General features: G+C 37.8%; 1 protein-coding gene across 6 annotated transcripts in view; it reads right to left on the reverse strand.

Moving 5' to 3' along the window:
* THSD7B (thrombospondin type 1 domain containing 7B) overlaps nt 1-25873 on the reverse strand; it is a 370445-nt gene that overhangs the window by 127341 nt on the left and 217231 nt on the right. For all 6 annotated transcript variants that reach the window (XM_042808460.1, XM_042808457.1, XM_042808459.1 and 3 more), the window contains 5 exons: nt 24063-24254; nt 20311-20545; nt 17611-17726; nt 11170-11302; nt 10030-10133 (listed from right to left, as the gene is read on the reverse strand). In XM_042808460.1, the coding sequence (XP_042664394.1) occupies nt 10030-10133; nt 11170-11302; nt 17611-17726; nt 20311-20545; nt 24063-24254 (780 nt within the window). The remainder of the gene's footprint in view (nt 1-10029; nt 10134-11169; nt 11303-17610; nt 17727-20310; nt 20546-24062; nt 24255-25873) is intronic.

A 25873-nucleotide genomic window follows, 5' to 3' on the forward strand; every position in this document is an offset into this window, starting at 1 on the left:
TTTCTCTTGATTTATTATAATATAAAGAAGACGGAAACTTCTCCTGAGTCTTTTAAGAAGCAAATCAATGACAATACTGTTAACAAAAAGGAAGAAGGGATGTTTCCAACAGGAAAAATGGTCAGAAGTATTACTGCTGCAATCATCAGACCAGTTTAGAAAGTGTTAAATACACTGCTCAGTAATTTTAATATTTCTGAACATATTTAGAAACAGTGCCAATAGAAAAGAGCACCACTGGATGTGTAAAGGAAATGTAATATTGACCATCTCACAGTTACCTGAAGTATTCTTGCAAGTGCAAGCACTTCATAAGTATCCCTGTCACTTCCAGTTACTCTACTGTCACTTCAGCGAACCCGTTTCAAAGAAAGATGCTGGGAATTTTGAAAGATAGTTTGAGCCAAGGTTATTCATTTATTCTGAAATTGAAAACTCATGTCTAAAACCTCTACTGCAGACATAAAGCTATTGGAGTAACATAAATATACAAATTCAGATTGAATGAACATGACATCAGGATACCTTTTGCACCTCTGTGGCATGTCACATTTAACAAATCTTGTGCCTGGAGATTTATAGTAAGCCACACTGATGAGCTCTTCCATTTAGGATGCTAATATTCATGTCGAGTATTAGTGCTTAACTGTTCAAAGAAACCTGACTCAATAATTTCCAATAAGAAGTGTTTTCTAACTAATGCACAATAAGGGAAAAATGCAAACTGCAACTTTTACCAAGCTCCTCTGAAGGAGGACCTTAGCAATCTGACAATATCTTTTTCCTTTCACCAACACTTGGTTTTCTTTGGTTGTTGGGTTTTTGGTTGTTTGATTTTTGTTTTGTTTTGGTTTTGTTGTTGTTTGTTTGTTTGTTTGTTTGTGGAGTTTTGGTGGGTTGTCTTTTTTTTGGGGGGGGCACAGAGGGGGGAAGGAGCAGAGGTGTCCAAACAATTGACAGAGTCCTTTAATATTTCATTGATTTAAGCAGCATCATCATTTCAACCCAGAACTGTCCATTTCTTCAGCTAGGTAAAATAAATATCAAACTAAGCCCCTTTGGTACTAACGTACTGTATGAATAAATGACCTGTCTTTATCCTTCCAGTTAATGACTCCAGAATTTCTCACAATTTGGCATTCCACCTGACTGAGATCATTATGTACAAAGATGTTATTCTTTTGCTTATTTTTGGTCATGCTTCAACGTTTCCCATTTAAAGTATCTATTTGAAGAAAAATTCTCTTTAAGTCCATTTTCCAGAGAACCCGAATCTTTTCCTCTTCAGCACAGATTAATTTTTAACAATTTTCCTATGAACCACAGTGGCTTTGGCATGAATTATCTTTGGATTTGTAAACAGCACAACTGTGACAAGGAGGAAATTAATATTTTATAAAAGCAAAAGTAGATCTAAATCAGTACTGAATGGGACTGCCTGCAACATGGAGGTGAACAAGAGGGACATGAAACTGTTATATAAAATAGCAAACAAAAAAGGACACCAAATGGGACTCAAATGTCTCAAGTACAAAGGATGATTCAATTCAGTTAGAAAGTATCAAGAAGCTACAATAGTTTACTCACTGAAGGATTAACCCATCGAACTGAGGATGAAATAGCTCCTGTATTTCTGATAAGGAGCACATGAGGCTGTGTGATCAGGTCTACTTGCAACCCACCTGTGGCCATAGAAAAGATCTCTGTGACAGTTCAGAACATTCTCTGCACAAACCATGAAGCATGGCCACCCAGGCCTACTGTTCACATAATAAATATTTCTGAAGATTTGTACAAAAAGTCTGAATCAACTGTTCTTAACTAGGATTTTAAATCACTGGAAGCTGGTGCTGAAAACAAGTAATAATTAGAAAGGTCTGACTCCAGTTTGAGGGAGAGATTACTCTTCATTATGTCTCTCATTATATCTTTCATCCTTCCCAGTAAGTCTCAGCACAGTTTGGTTCTCCTTGGACCTCTTTCATCTACTATACTCTGTTTAATGACAATTCATCATTTAAAAAAGGACCCCAAAAATGACTTTCACCAACGATAGTTGCTTAGATCATACAGACTATACACTAGATGAAAGAAATCTTAGGAGGACCAAAGAGAGCTGAACTTAATCAGAGGGATGAAAGACGAAATTAAAATCTATCTACCCTTACATTTAAAAAGGAGTTTCCTTCAGATAATAGGATCTCAACTCTCTCTCTGTACCTGTTAAATATGGTGTGAGTACTGTCAGATCATCTGGGACTTTTATGATTGAGATTCTCTAGCAGTTCCTGTAAATTGTACACATTTGGATGGTGCTGACTTTGACTTTGAGGTGATCAGGCCATTTCCCATTGATCTAAAACCTTCTTTCCCCCCTTCTTCCCTCCTTCCTCCCAATCAAGGCAGAAATACATAGCCTGGAAAGCTTTGATGTTCCTCTGCTTTATTTCTCATTGTTTTGATCTTTTAACAATCCCTCTATTGGTACACGCTTGCAGTATATATTTTCAGTGTTCATGCCTTTCGGCTTCAAAAGACTTTTCTACTTGATCAAAACTTTTATTTTCCCCAGAAAACAAATGCAGTGTGTGGTACTAAGATGTTGATATTTATTTTGTTTATCAGATAGGAACAGTATATAGTTAAGCTAGAAAGCCTGCTTATTTCCTTCTACAGAGTGGAATATACTGTCCTGTTTCTGAAGGAAATCAAATATATGTAATTTATTTGATGCAGTCTTCATCATCTTTATTTTATGGAAAGTCTACAGATTACTGAGTTGCAGTTGGATAAAATGTTGCACTGTAGATTGCTGGCAGGACAAATTCTCTAAGAGTCTCCTCGATTTTTATGTTGCTGGCATAAGGCTACAGTGACAGAAATGAGTTGGAGTCTCTCTTGCTATTAGTTAGCGTCTATAAAGTAATGTCATGCCAATTCTCCTACCGCCTGTGAAATACTCTTACAGCAGCTATACCTGAGGTGGAAGTCAGGCCAGACCCAGGCTGAAATATATTAGCACTGTTTTAAGTGTCTTGCAATGCCTGCTGACACCTCCCATGAAAAAAAGGAGGGTAGTCCACCATCACTCTTTTGTGAACAACCTGTCACTGGAAAATCAGTATCAATCTTTCTTCCCCTTGTCCTATCAACTAAGACCCAAGGAAAGAAAAATTGGTCTATAGGAACACATTACCTGGAGATCAGTGGGATGTAATACAATATGAGGACAAATTTCCATTCCCCAAAACAGTACCCAGCTGCAGACTCCAGTACAGCCATGCACATATTTACATAGAAAACTCTGCTATGCCACCAGGTTTTAAGAAATTGGCCCAGGATGATTTCTATACAAGCAGGTGTTTTTATTTCTTATAAATTAAATTGCAGGAATCTCAGAGGCAGCCATGAAATGCTCAGAGAGATTGATCCATCACATCTCACATAGTCTCATTTGTCCCTTCCCCTCTCCTCCCGCTTCCAGTCAATTCTAATGTTCCAAAACTGAAATAAATCCCACTGAAAATCCATCTGGGAGAGGATATCTTTCTAATTTTGCTGGTGCAGGGAAGCCTAAGAATGCATACATACATACATGGCATGAGTATTTTATTTTTGTCTTCTCCTCCTTAATTTTTCCTTGTTTTCCCCTTTGTGAAACACTGTCACACAGTTTTGAATGAAGCTAATCTACCGTCAAATCCACAATTAAACCCAGGCATTGGGAAATAATTTAAAGATCAAAACCTATAGGTAAACTGATAGAAATTAGATACAAACAATCCAGACTCATGTAATAAACATCCACACCACAGTGATAAATCTCTCCATCTCCTGTGCACAGATATACATACTTCACCAAGAATGAAGATAGGTATTAAAAGTAAAATCAAGGGTAAAGTCTCATTAAATTCAAGAGATTTTAATTTGTTCTCTGATATTTGTTACAGTTTAGACTTTTAAATATTTAGTTTCTCTCTGTTAATGAAATTAATTTTGAAAAAAGGTTCCTAATCTATTATGAATCTACTGGCAAACCAGGAATTGGAATTACTCAAGAGAAAGTTTTGATGTTTTTATTTGATGTTAATTGTTTGTCATTATTTACAGTGGCAGAAAGTATTATGGAACAAAAATAAAATGGAGGATTACCTGTTAAAATATTCTATTTTAGGAATCAGAAGAATAAATTTCAGGGACTTGGGAGATCAGAAGGAAAATGTAAAAAATACATAATTCTATGATGGGTGGTTTTTAACAACAGTATAATGCTACTCATGTGTAGTCCATATCCCTTAATTCCAGACTTACCTCTACAGTACCACTGCCCATCATTCTACACAGGGCAAGTGCTGAAAATTTTTTCCTTTACTGACAATTTCACTTTCTTTCATTTCAGAGCATGCTCAAATTTATCCAACAGGTATTCTTGGACTGCTCTTCAAAGCACGCACAATTTTCAGTTACCCAGATGTGTTATAGATGTACTCGCTATTTCATTAGAAGCACTGAAAATACTGAAGACAGCCAAGAGTATGTGTGCCCCACAGGACGCCATCTGAAATGGCCTTACTGGTTGACAGCAAATAACTGATAACAGAGCTTTGCATGTGTTTTTCAACAAGCTGCACATCCACCTCAACCTGCATTTCTCTAGGTCATACTTTCTTATTGCACATGGGAGGCTGCCATGTGGGACTAGACTCAATGTCCTAAACTCAAGAGAGTATTATCTGTGCTGCTTTCCACTTACTTTATTGACTAACCTCCAGCCCAACACCTCGTCAAGATAAAAAATCAGATTATCAAGAACAAATAATGGTAAATCAATTCTGGTTTGGTTGTTTCTTATCACCTTATTACTCTCCATGTGTTTATAAGCTAAAAATTGCATTATCAGTAACAAGAAAATAACAATACAGATAACATGTACTGTATGAATTTGCAATATGATGTAGAGCAGTTACATCACTGAAGTGTTGGTGAAGCCCCAGGCAGACAGGGCTGATAACAGACTGAGGCTCTCCATCCTGGAATGGCAACCCCCCAAACCTGAATTCTCATTCCATACAGACTTCACAAACTTTCCTTTCAAACTTATCACAAACAAGACTCAGCTCCTGTCTTTACCCTGGTAAATATTTTTCCCTCAACTATTTGCTACCATTGCCACCAGCTGCCAGGCAGGTGTCTTCCAGATCGTGATGCTGGATGGAACCACTCAAGTTGAGCTCATTGTGCTCCCATTTGTGTCCCTGCAACCGTTACCTTAGACTAGTATCATCAGAATAAACAGACAACCCTAACGAATCCCCGCAACACTCAGAATAAGGCTCAAGGTGCCATTGTCCTACCAGGCAAAGTTAATGTTGGAGGGAGCTATCAGTTGGACAGATTTATACACAGAACTGCACTGCAAAGCACTACTCATAAAATGCCACCATCTAACGGAAGCAGTCTGTGTCTTCGCCACATTTACTATCATAAATGTATTCATCGTAAACTTTAGGTCATCACGTTGCTTCTAGCCTGTAAATTATAACAGGATTCTAATATGTACCTCCTGAAATTAGTAATTCTGTGCAAAAGCATTCTGCAACTCAAATTACAATGAATGCATCTGTTAATTTAGCTAATCAGCAGTTATATTAACTACCTACAAAACAGGGAATAAGAACTGTTGGGTGACTCTCTTATGAGCAAAAAGAATGGTAACACTGATGCTTTTTTGATGGCATGTCTCATTATAAATAGTTTACCATAAAATAATTTCAGCAGAAACAACAGTAATGTATATGGCCATTATTGTTACAGATTGATAATACACGAGATAATACAGCTAAAGGATGCCTGTTCAAAATATTTTTGTAGATGCAATGCTAACAGGGAATACCAAATTCATCCCTTCATCTTATTTAGTATGGAACACATGTTAACTTAGTCATGATTTATTACAGACTATGTTTGTAATCACAGACCTGCCTATATTTTATATAAGATTTTATTGGTACTATCACTGCATTTAGACACACTCAGAAAACTTAAGATAGTAATTATTATAATTTTTGTTCTTATAATGATAAGTTTTTGATTGCACCTCAGTCTAAAGCCAACTTGTCTGCAATATCCCTATAGATATCAGGAATCTCCAGAGCAAGAGCCAGAAACCTGCAATGGAGACAGGAATCTTAAATTGCTTGAGTCTGGTGCTGCCTGCATTCTACTATTTCACTGTCAATTCATACATCAACTTTTCAACTGAAATGGATTATATTTAACACTAACCGTCTTAGCACAGTCCATGTGGTGTGAATTTACAACACGGTTAAGGAAGGAAAGAAATACATCATGCGTGGTCTGATAGTAGAGCATAAGAAAAGAAATATTCTACTGAGATGCCCAATGAGACTATCCAGTATCGATCCACCCCGTGACCTCAGGTGAGCCAGGGAGAATGAACTTCTCCACAGCAGAGGAGTAGTTTCTCATTACTGCATTGGTGGGTTTGTTGTTGTTTTCCAGTACATAAATCAGTAAGTTATTCTCTAAGAATATTTGCTGCTCTATGTCACAGCATTTCTGTATTCTCGCAATGAGGAGCAACAGCTCTGAGATGGACTTACTGTCTCGTTAACAGGGGGAGATATGGTCAAATCCTCCAAATGAATCAGTTAAGAAGTGGCAGGAGCAGCAGAAATAAGACATGACATGTTCCATTGCTACAGCTTCTCCTTACTTTTGGAAAGTAACTACTTTATTCATAACCATGTTGTCAGTGTATTTCCAAGACCAGTTTTTAAAGCGGAGTCTCATTACATCAGTCTGGTCTTTAATACGCGTCTATTTACTTTATCAATGGCTTTTGAAGCAGCCTTCAAAAGACACTTGCTTAAAACAGGCTTTCCATCCACTAATTAAACCTTAACAATCTCTTGTAATGAGCAACACATTTTTTCCCCAAAAATGTAAATGTCTAAGTGCTCATGTGTTCAGTGCTCATGTCAGCACTGAAGGGAGAGGTCATTTCTGAAGGATCCTCCATCACAAACATCAGAGAACACTAAAGTCACTGAAGAGCATCCAAAGGAGAAGCAATTTTCTCACAGTCTTGACACCTTCTAGTAAATTAGTCACTTGTCGAGGAAAATGACAGCTATATAGTAATAGAGAAGCTTGTAAAGCTCTTCATTTACTGTTAGAAATGTTGTCTATGTCACTGTCAAGCAACAGTAACATCCCCACCCTGTTTTACTCTCAAGTGTCCTATCTCAGGGGCTTTTTGCAAATCATGCCTTGAAGAAGTTTAAATAACAACTATATTTCTTAGTTCTAAACACTACCTTTCTCTTACCTGCATGACTGCTTTCTGAACAAGTTAGTTCACTGAAGCTGATATACAAAATGAAAGGCTATTGTAATTAGTGTAATATCATTTCAAGATAAAGCCATGAAAACTGCAGCTTCAGACAGCTGTCATCTTTTTGGCCATTCTGCTTATTATTCACAGACAAATTCTGATATCTTCTGCATATTACATAGCACGTTTATGTGCAATTTCAGTGAAAACACTCATGGAACAAGATCTGTAAGTATCTCTCTCAGAATCTAGCCTAGAGAAAGAATGGAGCTTGAAAGTCATTTCAGACTTAATTTTCCCTCAGTACAGTCATCGTTCTAAATAGGTACACATAAACATACGCCTTCTTTCTTTAGAAATAATTTATATGAATTCAATGTCCTTATATAATTGGCTAGATACGACAGTCACTGAAAATTGAAATCCTCTTATTTACATGGCAGTCAGAATATGGACAGCAAAAGAAAAAAAATTCTAAAAATGGATGCTTTAAGGAACAGTGAGACTGATTATCTTCAGTGGTAAAATGGTAATTGCCGTTACATGGTAAAAAAGAAATTGGGCAAATTCATGTAAATGCTCTTTGGAGAATAAGCACTTACTATCTAAAGTTGCTGACACATTATGCAAGGCAATTACTGTGTGGAGTGGTGGTGATATCTTGAATGCAAACTCATTTGTAGGATGCCTGAATATTGCAGGAAAGCATCTATCTGTAACACCACTGATGGCACAGATTCCCAGAATCATACAATATAATTTAGAACAGAGGGACCTCTGAAGATCCAGTGCCTACTCTAAGCGACACTGACCTCAAAGTTAGAAAAGGCTGCTCAAGACATTATTCAATTTAGTTTTCAGTATCTCCAAGGAATCTGCAGTCTCTCCGGGCAATCTGGGAATTTCTCTCACTACGGCCTAGGACGGTTCTGTTATTTCACTGTGCACCTCTAGGAAGAGTGTGGCTCCATCTTCTCATGAACCCCACTCCCATTAGACACTTCTACAGGCTGAGCAAGCTCAAATCCCCAGCCTCACCTCACATGTTATTTCAAAAATATCTCCAAAGACCCACCCCCTCTATATCCCCCCATTCATGGTGAAGAATGAGAGGATCTGGCAATATGGTGACACAGCACCTCTTCACACACGCTAGCTGCTCTTGAAGAGTTCAAGCAGCAGCAAGGTGAGGTATTAACAGCAGCTTTGTGAAAGTTTCTCCTACTAAACACTTCTATTGATAAGATACAGAATAGTTGAAAATCCGGCAGCTTGTTTTTCAGAAGCAATATGGTCAGAGTTAAGAGCTTGGTTGCGGCTGCCTTCTCCATGGAGATCACTCCCCTTATTCGTAGGAAATATCTTTAAAATATTTTTCCATGGGTTTCACCTGAGAACTCATTTTCCTGAAACTCCACTCATCCTCAGTAATACCTAGCAGATTGGTTCTATCACTACATGTAATTATGAAAACCAAAGCTCTTACAAAAACCATAGTTAATTATAAAAAGTGAACGTGGCACTGAAACAAATTCTGCTTAAACCCACCAGGCTACAAGATTCCTTTTCCATTATTACCTGAGAACACCACATAGCCTATGTAATTGTTGGAGGACTCTCCACAGAGTAAAAATAAATGTGATACTCTTCTATTATACTTCAAATTCTGTCAGAGAAAGATTAATACAAAGTTCATGCACCTACTGGAGCACAGAGATTACCATCCCTTCACACAGAGATTGAGGAATACATTTTAGGACATCTCAATTTACAGAGCTCTCTTTGAAAAGCTTGTGGAAAGGCTTGTGGTCAAAACCTAGTCAAAGATATTTACTCCTTTGAGCTTTAGTTTAAAACACATTTCTTCTTTCAGATACAGCCCACATACTGTCAGAGCTTTTATTTCTTTTCCTTTGTTTCCAGATTATATAAGAAATTTGCTTCATCTTTAAAGAATAGTTTCTACCCTTGTGAAGGAGTAAATTATTATGTCAAGTTTCTTCAGTTAGCATACCTGTATAGTAATTTTTTTTTTCAATAAAAATAATCTTTTGTTAAAGGTTTCATTAGATTTCCCAGGAGACTGATAACAGCCAAATCTCCAGCCATCTGCAGGAACCACTACAGACTGATCACACACTCTGAACAGTGAAATTCTTCTCAACACTTTCATTCAGACAATGGGATCACTGCATTTTCCAAGTGCTTCGTCACGCCAAGGTCAGGAGCCCAAAGCTTTTATCCACGCTGAACTTCTCCAATAGTCGTCATGAAAACCAGGCCTCAGGCAAATTATTAGTAAAATTTAAAATCATGAGGAAATTATACGTTCCATTTTTAGCAGCAAGAATGGATTACTTCATAGATGCCTATAGATAGATAGTTCTTTTAAAGCCCACATGCTTCATCTTTAGGCAGAAGAGCATGTTACTGTAAAGATACTTGAATACCAAGCATAAATCCCCTCCTATACTCCCAGCATATTATCATGTCACTGTTAATTTAACATCCAGCACAGCAGCCAAACTGTACAATGGGTCCACTTCCCAAAACACTTAAAAGTGCTTCGGCCACTTAGTTTCCAAATTAGCTGCTGTAAACCAGTAAAGACCCTACTTAAATGCCACAGTCCAACACCTTAAATATTTGGAGGTTGCATGGAGAAAGCTTACCCCTTGACTGCAAACCGTGTCCACATGCCTCATTATGTCCTGGCACACCCTGTCTCACTGAATCTGGCACCAGCACACAATGACTCCAGCGGTGGGTCTTCCACCTGCAAGAGGAAAAGGTTAACAATTAAGTGGTTAAAACCAGAAAACAGTTAACACCTGAAGGCAAAAACTTCAGTTACTAATGAGACTTAAGAAGAAATAGAGTCAAAAAGCTGTAATTACTCCTGAAATTAGCACTGTGAACTGAAATCCAGATACAAGGTTCACCTTCTAGAAAGCCACATCATCCTCCAACAACGTTTTCTGTTTTGTAGGGCATGGTTCAAAGCTACATAAAATACAGAAGAAACATCTTTGGCAGGCTTTGAAATCAGGCTCTCCTGCTGCAAGCCTGTTCTCAAACAACTGATGCTGTTCCCAAGCTGCTTCCTATGCCAGGACGTGTGCCAGTGAGGAACACGAGAAAGCACCTTTCCACAGTGCTCTGCAGCACAGAGCCGGGCAGGGCTGCATGGTGTGACCCCTGCTTCAGCACCAGCTTCAGCTCCCCGCTCATCCGCAACCATGTCCTATAGGATGGGCGGGCTGGAGACTTATATGCAAAGATATAATGCTTTTTTATTTACTAATATTGTATAGCAGACGGGTCACAGAATATTAATGAAGAGTGGTGATTAATTGCCCTATTGTACTATTTGTCTAATCAGAATTTTTAAAAGTGCGTATTATTCACTGGAGTGAGAACAGCAGGGGAAAAGACAAGTCTCTGCAATAAGTATACAACTGTGATTAAGGCAGTTGAACGCTTGTGGTCCCAAAATAGCTTACATTGATTTTTAGGTACATTGAGCGGGGAGTTCCCAGTAAGCTTCCTTAAACACATCGAACCCTGATGTTACTGTTTTTAGGAGCTGTGTCTAGTGGTGCTTGTTCTGATGATGTCAGATCTACTGAAATCTCCAATTTGAACTCTACTTTTACACATTTTGCAAGGTATGTTATTTGTTTATAACTCTGCATTTTCCAGGATTATGTTGTTTTCTGGTGAAAATTGTGCAGGACAATTGCACAAGAGTAATTTTTGGAGAAGTGGACACCCACTAAACAAGAGACTGATTCCAAGATAACACTTTTTACCTGTACACTGGACAAATGGGAATATCTTCACATTCTCTTTCCTCATACAAGGTGTCCGGGCATGCCTGTCCCCCATTGGCAGCATCCTGAATGATAATCCTGTACCGGGACTGCTTAACTGCCGTGGCATTGCCTGTAAAATAAGGAAAACAGTTGCTTTCCAGACACAGTTGGCACCCCAAGTTAGTGATCTAGCAGTCTTCATTAAAAAAATGCTTTGTGTTTCATTTATATTTTGAAATTATGAGCGCTCTGGCACTACCCCAAGAAGGGATGGAATGGTATATTCGATTAAAAGCTACCATTACTTTTACTTTAAAATTACCAGTAGTTTAGCAGAACAGCACCTGGAAGGTTGATAAATCAACAGCCTAAGAGATGCATCAAAAAATGTCTATTTAACAGAACATCAAATCAAATGAGAAAATAAGCATGAGCAAGTACCTAAAAAACTGAACATCTGTCATAAAGGAAGGTTTTGTTTCTGAAAACACATTCTGGTGGTCTCAGGCTGCTACCAGTAACCCATGTTTATGGGTCTAGAAATTACAGATGATAACTTCCTGATAGGAAAACCATTCCCACCAACAGAAGCTAATTCTCTACTCAACCTGAGCCGATGCAAGATCAATCCATCTAGAAACACAGTTCACAAAATCTACAGTACAGAATGCAGCATGAAAGACAAGGATGAGATTTATCTATACATCCAAATAGCTAAAAGAAATGTAATCCTTAGCTGCATAAGTGGTAAGTACAAACTGAGAGCTGGTTTGATGGGTGTGTATGGCATTAGTATTTCTTTGGGTACTGTACTCACACTTCAAAAACAGATGCTAGAAAACTGAAAAGGGATCTCAGCAGAACTCCATAAAAGATTCCAGACTAGACAACCATCTTTTAATAATAGACTTCAAATTTGTTCAAGGGATGAAAGTGGTGTGGAAATAAGCCCACTTATGAGTATTATTTTTCCAACTCAAGATAAGGCCAAAGCTACAGTAGCAAGATTACAGTGCATTAGATAAGAAGGAAAACTTAGGAAAAGTCACACCATGAACACAAAGTACAAGTACAGACCCAGGAAAAATGGTTGGCTCTAAAAATATCAAGTGATACAAGCCTTCACTCGCAGACATGCTATCACTGTTAGATCATCACAAAGTGACTTTGGACCTGGCAGGAGGTTGCTCACCCCAGCTGCTATCCTGAGGCAGGGTAAGTGCATCCAGGGCAATCTCCCTCCTGCTGCTTTAACAGCCACTACCTGAGGCAGTTCCACAGCCTTCTACAGTCTCCTTTCAGATGCTTGATTCAGTGCTTGTAAAGCCTCACAGATAGTCTTGTCTTAAAATCTAGCCCAAGTCATCACTCCTGTAAATTAAGCTAATTTTGTTTTACCTTCTGTCCACTAGATGTAAAAAGTTTATCCCTATCACCTGACACATAACCTTTATGAAATTTCAAGAGATTGTATCCACTTTAAGTCCTCTCCACTCTAAACTAAGAAAAAACAGTTCTTCACAGGTCCTACTCAATTACCTCCGTTGCTCACTTTCTTACAACACTGTGCCCAAAGAACCCTACCTGCAGCCACACCAGTGCACAACACAGTAACACTTTTGGCGTTCTACATACAACACGCTCATGAGTTTGACAAGCCCAATATGAGCTTTAGCATTTCAAATTGTTGACTTTCATTCATTTTGTATCTTCAGAGGTGCCTGAGACAGTACTGATGCCTTCACTTCCCATTCTGTCTTTGTGCAATCAATTTTTCCTTCCCAAGTCACATTTTGAGAAATTTCTCAATTTCAGTATCATTTAATATATTGTCTGTTGTGTTTGCTACCTCTTTCAGCTCTGCGTCATCCACTAATGTTCTTATTCAAGCACGTAAGCTGTTCAGACAAATATCGCATAGAATTGGGGCAAGAACAGTTTTCTGTAGGACTCCCTCTGACTTATGTTCCAGTTTGATTGTGAATAGTGGACATATACCAGTCAACTGATTGGAATCAGCTTTGCAGAGAAGGACAGGGGAGTCCTGATAGACAAGTTGACCACGAAGCAGCAATGTGCCCTTGTAGCAAGGAAGGGCCACCGCATCCTGGGCTGCATTAGGAAGAGCATCACCAGCACATCGAGGGACATCCACTCTGCATTGGTGAGACAACTGGGTGCCGTGTCCAGTTCTGGGCTCCCCAGGAGAAGAAGGATGTGGGCACACTGGAGTGAGTCCAGTGAACAGCCACACAGACTATCTGGGGACTGGAGCATCTGACACCGAAGAATAAATTGGGAAAGCTGGGATCCTTCAGCCTGGAGAGGAGAAGGCTCACAGGATCTTATCAATGTGTATTGATACGTGGTGGCAGGCAGTAAAGGAGACAGAGGGAGATTCTTTCCACAGTGATATCCACTGTGAGATGTTTCAAGCAGCTGAGCACCCATTTAACAGTGATTTAATTCAAGTCACTATTCCTCAGCTTCCTGACAAAAGTTTAATGTGTCAAAAATCCACCACTTCCCTTAATCAGAGCAGCTATGCTCTCAAAAAAAAAAAAAAAAAAAAAAAAAAAAGAGATTTATTGGGCATGATTTGTTCTCAATAAATCCATACTGGCCAGCTTATTAGAATCTGATTCTTGAAATGTTTCTATCTTGAGTAATAACTTGTTCTTGTGTTTTTCTACCTCATGAAGTTAGGATGAGTAATCTACAATTTCCTTGACCTTTCTTTTCTGGGGGGAGGCGGGGTGAGGAGTAGGGTGTTGGCTGGTTGGTTTGGTTTGTCTTGGTATTACTGAGTTTTAGTTAGTTCCTCAGGACTTAGCAATTTCTTATCCAGTAGATAGTCACTAGATGCTCTGGCCTTACTTTATTGCTTCCTTATTTATTCACACAGCCCTACTGACGTGGGAACATCTAATTTAGGAAAATACTTATCTTTAGTCCATTCCTCTCTTGGATGCAGATAGGAAACAACAGTAGCAATTGCACATTCCCCATGTTGTGTTTCCGTTGTTTCTCAGAAAGTAATGAACATTTATTTCATTCAGTTCCCCTTACTTTTAATCCATTTATGCAATTCCTGTCATCTAATATCCTCCTATAGCTAAATTTCTATTCTTGATTTCTTGTTCCTAATTTTTGTGAAACAATTTGACAATCAAAAAGGAAACAAGATTTTGAACTACTCTGATGATGAGAAAAGATTAATAAAGGTCTTCTCTGGCTACGTTTGATGTTTTCTGTTCATGTTCTGAAGCTTCAGCATGCAAGTCACACACAGACCTACACATCCCTTGTTCCTCTGTGTTACTGGCTTGCTATTATAATAGTTTCAGGACAGAGAGTCCAGTAGGGCTTCAGCCCTTCATACAGTCTTGGTAGCTGCCAGGTCTTCTACAGTCCTGTCTGCATAGAACACATTCCCAAGAGGTGTAGCTACCAATTCTCTCAGTCTGTTAAATTCTATCTTTTTTTTTTTTTTTAAATGTCTTACTGATATTGCCATCCTTCCCTTTTCCTAAGAATCGTGAACTCTATCACTTTGTGATGATTTTTATTCAAATTATCTACCACCCTTAGCAATTTCCTTCCTATTAATCAGCACCAAATCTAAATGAACTTCCCACAGTAATTTTCTCCACCTCAAGAAACTAAATTATCCTCAACATTTATTGCACATTACTCAAACCCCATTTTCAAAATTGAATTTCCTCATTGGCTTTTCTACAGCATTCCTTACAAATGTTAATGAACATAATTTTTATGTCTCATTTAAAATTGCCATAGCCCAATTTTCCAGAGTATTAGCATTATGTAGGACTGTCCTTTTAAAGCTGAACCCAAGCTGATTTCAAGCATGGCTGTGACTGTTTGCCCTCCTGAAAAAAACAAGCCTCAGGATCTCAAGTCCATCTTAACTTCTATGTCTTTGACTCTGCAACTCAGATAATGGTGTTTGAGAATTTTGGGGGTGCCTTACCTCTGCTTCCACTCCCATGTCTCTGTCCCACCTCTCCTTACACACAGAGCCACACAACTCCTTCTATCAATCCACTCTTCTCATTCCTGCCTTGATCTTGCTTCTTTCCTTCCTCTGCATTTGACCCCCAGGGCTTCCCTGGTACCCTGCCCTGAGCTCAGAAAGGTGCATCACCATTCTCAGGTGAGGGACCAAGCCCTTGTTCACTACTGTAAAGTGTGCTATATCTCATCCAAGTTTCACAGGAAACATTCAGCTTCCTACTCTTCGATCCTGACCAGATGAAAAGGCAGAATCTAGCCAACACAAGACTGAGCACGCAAATAATAAGGACAGATTCTTCAAGATTTTAGTCACCAAAATCAGAGCTGTGTGTGGTAGTTTTGTGCAGGTAAGAGCTTTTGAAGGAGTAGGTCTTTAACTTTGACCAACTCTAATTGTTTATGAGAACTAGAACTGGCAGATCCTTTACAGAAACTGTCTGACACAGGGTAGAGGTCACAGGAATTTCTCATCATGGCACACCATGCATTTTTTCCACTTTTACCCCCTCTCATTTCAAATCTGATTTAAGGCTTGTGGAAATAAATAGGACAGTTACTACCTAACATTTAATGTAAACTTGTTTAGAGAACTAAGCAACAGTGAAATTTCTAACCTTCCCTCTGGACAGCCAATGCCCAGAGAGGAGAGGTACTTATAGGTACCATCTATTTTCAGGAGGAAGATGAAAAATGTTATTTATTGTCATGTTTGCCTTTTTTACTGTCCTTCTTTTAAATCTATGCTGGCAGACCAAAGAGCACATCACCCATACTGAAAGCTGTTGCCTCCCCAGGACACCTTCACCACCGGGAAAAGAGGTAACAGAGGAAAATCTACGTGCTGCTCATTCAAACCATTTCATATTCTGAAACCTCCATATTGATTCTTTGATTCTTGTTTCGATTCATCCTCAAAGACCCATTAAAACAGATATATTATAGAAAACTGCAGTAGACAGTTGTCACCTTTAAGTATCTGAAATGGCAGAGAATCAATAACTTGCAACAACCTCCCTGTTCCTGCCTCACCAACAGGTGTTTGGATTCAATTGCGCTTCTTTTGTGAATTATGTTGTCCATCCATCTGTTATTGCCCTAAGTTCACCGCTGTCTACACTTCTGAGGTATGAGATAATCCTTCGCCAGAAGACAGCTGGTTGTCTGATGACATTTAAATGTAGGGAAAATGTCAGCTTTTTTATTGTTAGATAGTAAAGTTGGATGCATTTTCTCAGATAAACTACAAACAGCTTAACTGGTAAAGTTCTGTGTAAAGCTGATTTAGTGATTCCATGTTTGTCTAAACTCTGATCTTATGCTGGTACACATTTAATTTTAAATCTGCCAAGCAATACCTGTTCCTGCTTGATCTACTTAGTAATTCACCATCTGTATATTGTTTTCATTAAATACAACTTTTCTAGGAAAAAAAAAACAAACATAACAACTCACATATGTATAGTGGTTTTGAAATTTCATTATCGTGTGGAGGTTTTAATTGTGCAATGCAAATTAAAAAAAAAAAATCTTGCAATGCAGCCATATCAATAACAGATTTAGCAAAAAGCAAACTCCCCCATCTAAGAAGTTTTAATTTAGAATTATATTAAAATGATAACACTGCCAATGAGGTTAAATAATTAATTTCTTCTCATTTTAATTGTAGACTATTATTTAATAAACAAAGCAATTTACCAGGTAATTTATTCTACTTCTTCATAGGCAGCTCATTTAAAGTCTAAAAATAAATTGCTAATTAAAACAGGATTCACTGTTTTAGAAAGCAACTCATTTTCCTGTAAAATCTAACAAGGACTATGCTAGAGCATCCACTGAGAATCTTTGAAGGGCAAGGAAGCCACCAACAATAATGAAATATTCTGATAACTGAGAAGGCTTTCATCTGAACAATTAATGAAACACACAAATTTGCCACAAAAACTAACACTATATCATTATAAAGAAACTTTGCTGAACACTAAGTGTCCAAAAGCTAACAAACTAGATCAAAGAAATGTATGGTCCTTGAAAAATTATAAAGCACAGGAGTTATTTACACAACCCTGCATGTACATCTAGGTTGGCCAAGAGAAATAAATTTCATATAATGTAGCAATTCCATGTACAGCCACACAACGTTTGGACGTTGGACTTCTGACTTTGAAGGCAGAAGCCCAGATGGAATTTACTCCAGGTAAAGAGAATTTACTCACATCTCCAAATCTGTTCACGAGGATCCCACCACTCACTAACAGCATCAGTGTCAACTACACCCCAAGTCCAAAACTCATTCAGATGAATGCCCTAAAAAATTATTAGACCGACATGAACTACAACTACCACATGTTTCTAGGCCAATTCTCTAATTTTTCCTCAAATTTTGACCTCTTTTTAAAGGCTTACCAGGCTGACATGCTGTTGGGCAGCGAGTCCACTCACTGAAAGGTGTAACAACACAGTCTTTCTTGCAGAGGAGGAGGCATGGGCGCACCGTCTCAGGTCTGATGGACTCTGGACATCTATTGATCCCAATGCAAAAGTAAAATATAATAAAAAATTAAAACTACAGGGAAATGGTTTACTCCTAAGACTCTCACAGGGCTGTGAGCGTACCACCATACCAAATACATCACTCCTGGTCACAGCAAGCCTCATTTTTTCTTCTCCTTTGTGCTCACGTAACCCAACTTAATTTAGTACACTTCAAAGATTAAAGAAAAGTATAATAAAAAAATGTGGAGCTTGGCTTGATGACTACAGGATAAATGTAACTCTGTATATGATGCCTAAAATACAAAGCTCACTGAAGCAAAATAGATATATTTATTACCAAAGAAAGCGAATAGTTATGTTTATAAAGTAGTCCCCTTTTAACACAACATGCAACAGCCTTCAAACCACTTGCAACTGTGTGTAAGAACTGATGTCATATTCCTCCACTTTCAGCCCCTAGGAAACACAAAAACCACCTAAAGTTTAATAGCTTAATAACTCTGATTGATGCCTTGTATGTTATTGAAAAAGTTGTACAACATAGTATAGTAAGAAGAGCTCTGTGATTTTTTTTTATTAATTTTTAACTCCTAAATGAAAAACATCATGCATATTCTAATAAAATTTTCAGACACAGAGACTTAATATATACAAACTCTAAGTTGGAAAAAGGACAATTTCCTGGGATCAGGCAGGTCTTGCATTTCAAGTTGGGGAAAAGAAAGGGAATTACTCTTTTTTAATTTGTATTAATTTCAGGTAAAAAGATCACTCAGAAATACTTAGCAATGCATGCAACTCAAAATTATCCCATTTGAGAGAGGAATGTGCCACTAAACCCTATTAGGAAAGAAGACAAATCTTAAAGTCATGATTCTGTTACTGAGATAGTAGTAAGATACTTAGAGATATAATTTAAAAGAAAATAAATACAAAGAGACATCTCTTCTCATTAAGTATGATTATCCTAGAGGGCAGATTTCTGTTATCTAACAGAAGACGCTGAAATATTTTCTGCAAAAACTGTAGTTTCATTTGGCTTTCTGTGCCTTGCACCTTCTTTGGATATAGTGTAATTTTCTTTATGAAATCAAGAAAAATGCAGAATACAAAAAAATACAGTATTACATCTTACAAGTTATTTATTTACATAATGTAACCCATTTCTGAAGCCATGTTAACAGCAGACTTTCACCACAGCAGTTCTAAAGCCAATATTACTTTGGGTCAGTTTTCATCAACTCAAACATAAAATATAATACAGCCACAGTTGGTGCACACAGCGAGGAGAGCTGCCGTTCACCCCAGCACCGAACTGGTTCAGAGCCTCCTGGGCAGTAATGAGGTAATTATTTAATTCTGAAACACAGTTTTATTCCTTCACTTAGAACCATCTTCCTAAAGACCTCTAGAGGTCCAAGGTTTATATTTTTAAGATTATTATCACCATAAGAACAATACGCAGCACAGCAGCAAAAGAAACAAGTTCAGTAAGAAGTTCTTTTAAGGACTCGGCAGCCCTTTTTGATCCATCTACTTCCGTCACATGAGGAACACCGAGGCACTGAAGCTACCACACCAAAGCCAAGGAGAGACCCTTTCTGAAGTCCCCAGTATGAAAATCTCTTATTTTGGCAGGACTTTTCCACCACTGAAACAATTTTCCCTTCAAGTACTCCACTTAAGTATTTACTTACCCTTTTCAGTTCCATTTCCCCTTCTACCATCTCAAAAGGGGAAAACCAACTATTTTAGACACCATATAGCTCTATAAATAATATGTTTCATTAGGTAAAGATGTAGCATAACAATGGATTCTAGATATAAATGAATATTAGATTTCTTCACTTCTATTTAATTAATCCACTAACCTGAAGAATTTTAATTAACTTTACTGAAATCAACACAGTCTGCTTATATGAACAGGACTGTTTTGAGAGCTACAATAATAAATGAAACTTGGTTGTAAGTCTCCAGACTCATTAGCAGTGCAAAAAATAATTAGCAATGTCTTAATTTTTTGATATTAGGGAAAACATCTGTGCTACTTATTTTCCTCATTTAGTAAAGCAAAGCAAAATTCAGAATATTTCTGCTGCAGAATACATAATTTTTTCTTGTTGGTATCACACTACAGAAAGTATATGAATCAACTGAATGATATAGATCACACATATGGTTCTGCCTTATTGTGTTGTAATATAATGCAAACTTGATTTACTTTTTCTATTTTATTAGAGCACTGTTAATAATGTATTGATGAACGTTATATTCAGATGTACTTTATATTTTCCTCACATCTGTCCTTCAGGAAAAATATTAGCAGAAAACTGTAAATTAAATCAACAGACAAGCTACAGCAAAAAAAAATCTACTCTGCTGAAAACAGGCATTTGGCTTGGATTTACACAGAAAATTAAAAATGGGCTAGCTATTCATTTTTGCTACGTATTAGTATCCCTTTCATATTAGTGATGGAATAGTAGCTGGAGAATTAGTCCTGAAAGAAAATTATTTTCAAAGCTGCAGATTCCCTACACTAGCTGAAAATGCTTTCATATGTAATATATTGTAACTACAAATAATCACCGATATCCTTTCTTTAAATACCTTTTAGGTGTGACCTGGCCAGAACTGCTTTTCATGCAGAAGACTTTCCTTGTCTGGATGCCCACTCCACAAGTGGCTTCTCCACTCCAATTAATGGTTGCATTGAGCGCAGTTTCCAGCGGGTCTTCAGAGCAAGAGCTCCAGGGAGAAGTTTCCCAGAAGAAATGCACACACGGGTGATCATTACAGGGACGGTGCTCCCGCAGGGCTCGGTCTGGGGGACAGGCTTTTCCACCTGGAAAGAGTCAAGAGAACACCATATTTTATCCTATGGCATGTGGCAAAAGGAAGACATGGGAAAATAACTACAAATGTTAGGTTTGCTTAATATCTTCTTCTTCTTTTTCCCATTAAAAATAAATAAATAAATAAAGCTTAAATAAAGCTGTTGACCTTTATGGCTGCAATAACAACCTTCTAAAATATTGTTTCCCCATTAAACTAGCCTTGCATAAAATTGTATTCTAACACATAATGGAAACAGAAATAGTCAAAGTATATTTCTGAGTTACCTTATTGATACTCCTACACATAGCCAAGTTAATTCCATTTAAATGCCAGTATCACTGAGCAAACATGCAATTAGGTTTAAAGACAAATTAAGCATTATTTTTATGTTCATTCTCCTTGCTAATTTCCCAAGGAGGAACATATCTTTCTAATATTTGGACTCTCTTCACATGTTGCCTTAAAGAGCTGAGCTGTAGGGGGTGCTGAACTGTACTGATGGAGGAATGTAACAAATGATACCCACATCTGCAAAGCAAGGAGGAGGAACTTGAAAGAAAGGTTTTGGGTATGAAGCCACTACTTCTCTGAAGCAGCATCCTTCAAATTGGTGTCCAAAGATTTTGCTAAACTACTGCACTTTGTCAACAACTGGTAATAAATCCACAAAGTACAGGAGTTTGAACAGACTCCCCAGAAGCTTTAACACTCTAGCCAGCAGACTGAATTTATCCCATAAAAGCAGCAGATGTTTGTAGCTCAAAAGCTAAGGAGTAATGCAGTGAAATTTAACAGTAAGCATTGTCATTTTAGAAAGAAAGAAGTAAAAATTACTAAAATCAAAACCATTCTCTTCCAGGAGGGAGAATCAGGCAACCTGTGACATGGCCAAAGAGCTGCAGGTTTTGAAAGACCTTAAGTGTTGGGGCCAGAGACCACAGGGTTCAGCACACCTTTACACCCTGCTAAAATCAACAGAAGATGAGGGTAAATTGCTCCTCGAAGGGAAGCCTATCACCTTGCAGGACTGAGCCTTCTCAAATAAGGTATGACCCCAAATGGCCACAATGAATAGTGCTGAGAAAAGAAAGAAAGAGAGATAGAAATTTCTTAGCACACTGATTTGGATAATCATGTCACATTACCATTCGTCTTTTCATGAAAATGGACTGTTCCACATAGTGTTCAGTCTCAAAAATGTTTAGTATGATGATGGAGTAGAAAAGGCCCCAGGTAACTTATTTCGTAAAGATTTTGACTTGGCAGGAAAAATGCAGACCAGTTATCGCTCTTGTGTGTCTGAGCACATGTTTAAGAAAAAAAAAAAAAAAAACAACATAGCAAGCAAATGGCAAAATGCCTGGTCCACTAGGAAAAAAGAAAAAGAAAAGATCTACCCAAAATTTTGAGCTTCCCAGGGAAAAATGAAGGTATTTTTTTCAAGAACACCTGTGGTAAGGAAGCTCTCCTAAACAAGGGATAGTAATAATGAGGCAGTTTTAACTTAAGATAATAAGAAATACTACATGGTCCATACAACCTAGCAGTCTGCCTGCAAAACCACAAGCAGGAGATGCTCTTTATAAAAAGCACAAGATCCTGCCCACTATTTGCAGTTTATTGACAACTTTTGTAGAAGGAAAGCAGGACAGCATGACACTGCCTAGTCATTCTCGTAGCCATTTACAGACTTTTTATGGACCTGATGTTCACCTGTTCCTTTAATCCATTTTAAACCTGCCAAGACTGTCTCCCTCCATAATCTCCTCTTGCACCAAGTATCAGAAGTTTGCTGCATAAAGAAGTATATTTTAAAAGCTGATTTAAACCAAGCCCCTCTAAGTTTCATCAACAGCCTCCTGGTTATCATATTCTGAGATCTGGTGAGCAGCTTGGATAAAATGACCCAAGGGTTTGAACTGAAATCAGTCTGTGAGATGGCATCCAGAAGTCCTCAGACAGCAGAGCCACAGCTAACACTGCTTCAGTTGACAGAGGACAAATTAAATGCCACTTGCAAAGGTACCAGAACAGTGTAGAAGTTGGTGGCTCAGCTGTGAGCTGGGTGTGAAAGAGTCAGAGAAAGCAGGTAACATAACATTGCCTTAGTATTGCAGAGATAATGGTATTAAATCAACTTCCATTCTCCACAAATTCAAATCAATCACTATTTATCTGTATGCAGATGTGTGACTCTACATAGCAAACCGTTATACTCATTGCTAAAGATGTACAGAAAAATTTCGGGCATTTGATTTTAATAGTTGATTATTCCTTCCTGAGAAATTTAAAAGTATTCAGTTCAAAGCACGTCATTTTAGTTTAGTATGTTTCAGTTTGAGATGAGTGAGCTTATGTACCGCCCACAATTCACTTCTTCAACACTTTACTTTCATAATTCTGTGTTTATCTGTTATTTGCATTTTGTTACTTCCGTGGAAAATATGAAGCCAACCATATTTTTCATTTTAATTATTCTCTAGCTCATAGACTTTTTAGTAGTATTCTCATTCAATCAACAATTATACAGCAGTTTTCATCCTGAAGGGCCCAATTTTCTTTGCAAGTGCTTATAAGGATGTTTATGTGAATACAGACCATCCACATGAGTCAGGGTTTGCAAGATCGAGTCCCTGTATTGCCCCAGAAACAGTGGGTGGCTTTAATGATATTTTACAGAATAGCGCTTAATAGAACTTGTCCTAGATTAGATTTGCATCTAAAAGTGTTTTGCTGCTGCCTTAGCTGCACATAGTGCTAACAATTGTAGATATTTTTGTTGCGTCAACAAGACTTTAGTTTGTTAGACCTGTTCACGTTTTATGAAATTTTATGCACTTGATGTGATACCTTTAAAATCCTATGTGATAAACCAATACATAAATGAATTACCATATGTGTACCTGTAGTTAGAAGACTACACTTCTAACGCAAAATCATTTGAGTAAATAATTGTATCACTGACGTTGATATGTAAAAATCCAGACACATGATGTGCCCATGAAGATCCAGAGGTAATTATATATGTATTCATCAAAGAGCTACATACTTAATACAATAGAAAAACAAGAAGGTCAATACATTCTAGATCTGCATTAATAAAATAAACAGGTCCTTTTCTATTTCCTCATTTTTCACAGCTCACTGTTCTTTTCTAAATCAGTACTAATATGTTTCTATATAAAGACACTCGCATGATGAATTTGTGTCATGCAGCAATTTCATTAGTATAGGATGCAGCTCTCCTGAAGTAAATTCACACTCAGACCGGCCCTCAATAGACAGTAATTCATAGGCTGAAGTAAATAATTTTGAACTGTGACAGAATTTCTTTAAGTGACACGTTCATTAACTCAAGCCCATAAAGATCTTTCAGTCACTAGACATGAGGGTACAGAGAAGTATTATTCCTCATTGATACAGTATTAGGATTAGCTCTGATCTAAATACAATTTGGCTGAGGAACACAAGTCAACTCATTAAATGTACAAACAGTGATTAATCCAAAATTTTTTATCACTCACCCTCAGCTGGAAGGGCCAAGATGGACCTACTCCTGCTTTGACTGCCCTCAGCATTTTTACTGGAGCATGAGTGGGAACACGGCGACCACTGGGACCACTCACTGATGACACAGTCCGTTGCACAAGGGATTTCACAAGCTACAACTTCAGGACGGGGAAGCTCTGAGCAGAGGTGATGTGATACTTCTTCACCTGGAGCAAACAAAACAAGACAGACGTGAAGGAAGGATCACCTTGGTACAATAGCCATGGTCTGCGTCAGGCTAACTTTATGTCGAGCGTCCACCTCCCCATGGAGGAATATACTACAAAAGAGCATGTGGTTAGGATTCAAGCTTGCAAGTGTAATACTTGAACAAGTAACTTAAGCATTTCTTCAGAAAAGCAAAAAAGAAAAAAGTGTGTTTCAAGTTTTGTGTGTGACATCTTGGCTGCGGTCTATTTGACAAAGCAGGTAAGCACAAGGAATGAGATAATTTAATCAAGAGAAACCTGTAATATCAATTTTCAACAGAATTGATGATAATTGACCCATATTTTCCATGAATCTCCACCTACAGAACCTATTTTCCACAATACAAAGTGTGCAGGTCCCCATAGGAGGCAGTTTTCTTTCACCTGTCGGCCAGAGAAACGTCCAATATGTTTTGGTCCTTCTGCTGCAATCTCACCAGAATGAACCACTATTATTTCTGACTCTGCTCCTCACCCAAAAACTAGGAGATCCAAAATTATGGTTTTGTTGGACCACCCCCATACAAGCAAGAAATACTTTCTGTTGGAGATGAACCAAGAGACCTGGACAAAGGCATACCTCCTGATGAGAAGCATCTTTCCAAAACCCATTTAAACAAGAAGGTAGGATATTGGGGACTGGTGGGCAAACACCTACCAACCAAAAGAACCGCTGACAGAAGAAGCAACAAAACAAAAGACATGAGCAATGTCATGTGGAGTCCAACACACAGAACTATTGCTTTTAAAAAGCAAATTAAATATAATTTTATTTTTAAAATAACAAAGGAAACGTCCAGTAATTTTAGTAATTACATGGAATTTACAAGGACATCATAATTCATAAAAATTCATAAAACATAACTATTTTATTACTGAATTACACCTAATGACTTACAAATATAATGTAAGTGATGAACAGATGTGACTGACTTTGTTACACTGTTCTATTGTTTAGTGTTTCTGGACCCTCATGAATTTTCAGCTACATGTCCGAAATTTCTGGAAGCTCAAATCTACCTGTTTATAAACAAGCTCACACTGAACATTACCTCCTCTTTTGCCCTTATAATAGTTACAAAGCTCTCCTTCGAGGTTTCTGTAATTATGAACCTAGGAAAAAACATAATGTCTATCCAGGCTCAATTATACTTAGGAAATAAAAAATTAAAATTTATAATGGCAACAACTGGCTCTTTCACCTCACGCCACAGGTACAGGCTCTGTAACAAGGTGGCCCAGGATGCAATTATAACTAGGAGGGTAGAAAACCGTGCTGCTTTTGCAAGGCAATGCATGTAAAAGTGAGTAAATAAGAGAAGCAGGTTGCTAGCAAGAGTGCATAAAGCTGTCAATAGCATGGTGATATTATCTGCAGTCGCATCCCTAAATGAAGACAGGCTCATCACCCTCAAGGCACAAATAAAACTTTTCAAGCATATTATGAGAAGTAACAGAGAATCTAGCAGGCAATCAGACTGCAATATATGTTTAAAAATACTTTCTTTTTATACTCCCTTCCCCTTGCACATGCCTATGCTCATCAAGAAAGGCTCAATATGCCCTGTCTTTGCACT

The sequence above is a fragment of the Tyto alba genome, unplaced genomic scaffold (genome assembly GCF_018691265.1).
Source record: "Tyto alba isolate M040663 unplaced genomic scaffold, T.alba_DEE_v4.0 Super-Scaffold_7, whole genome shotgun sequence".
Lineage (NCBI taxonomy): Eukaryota > Metazoa > Chordata > Aves > Strigiformes > Tytonidae > Tyto > Tyto alba.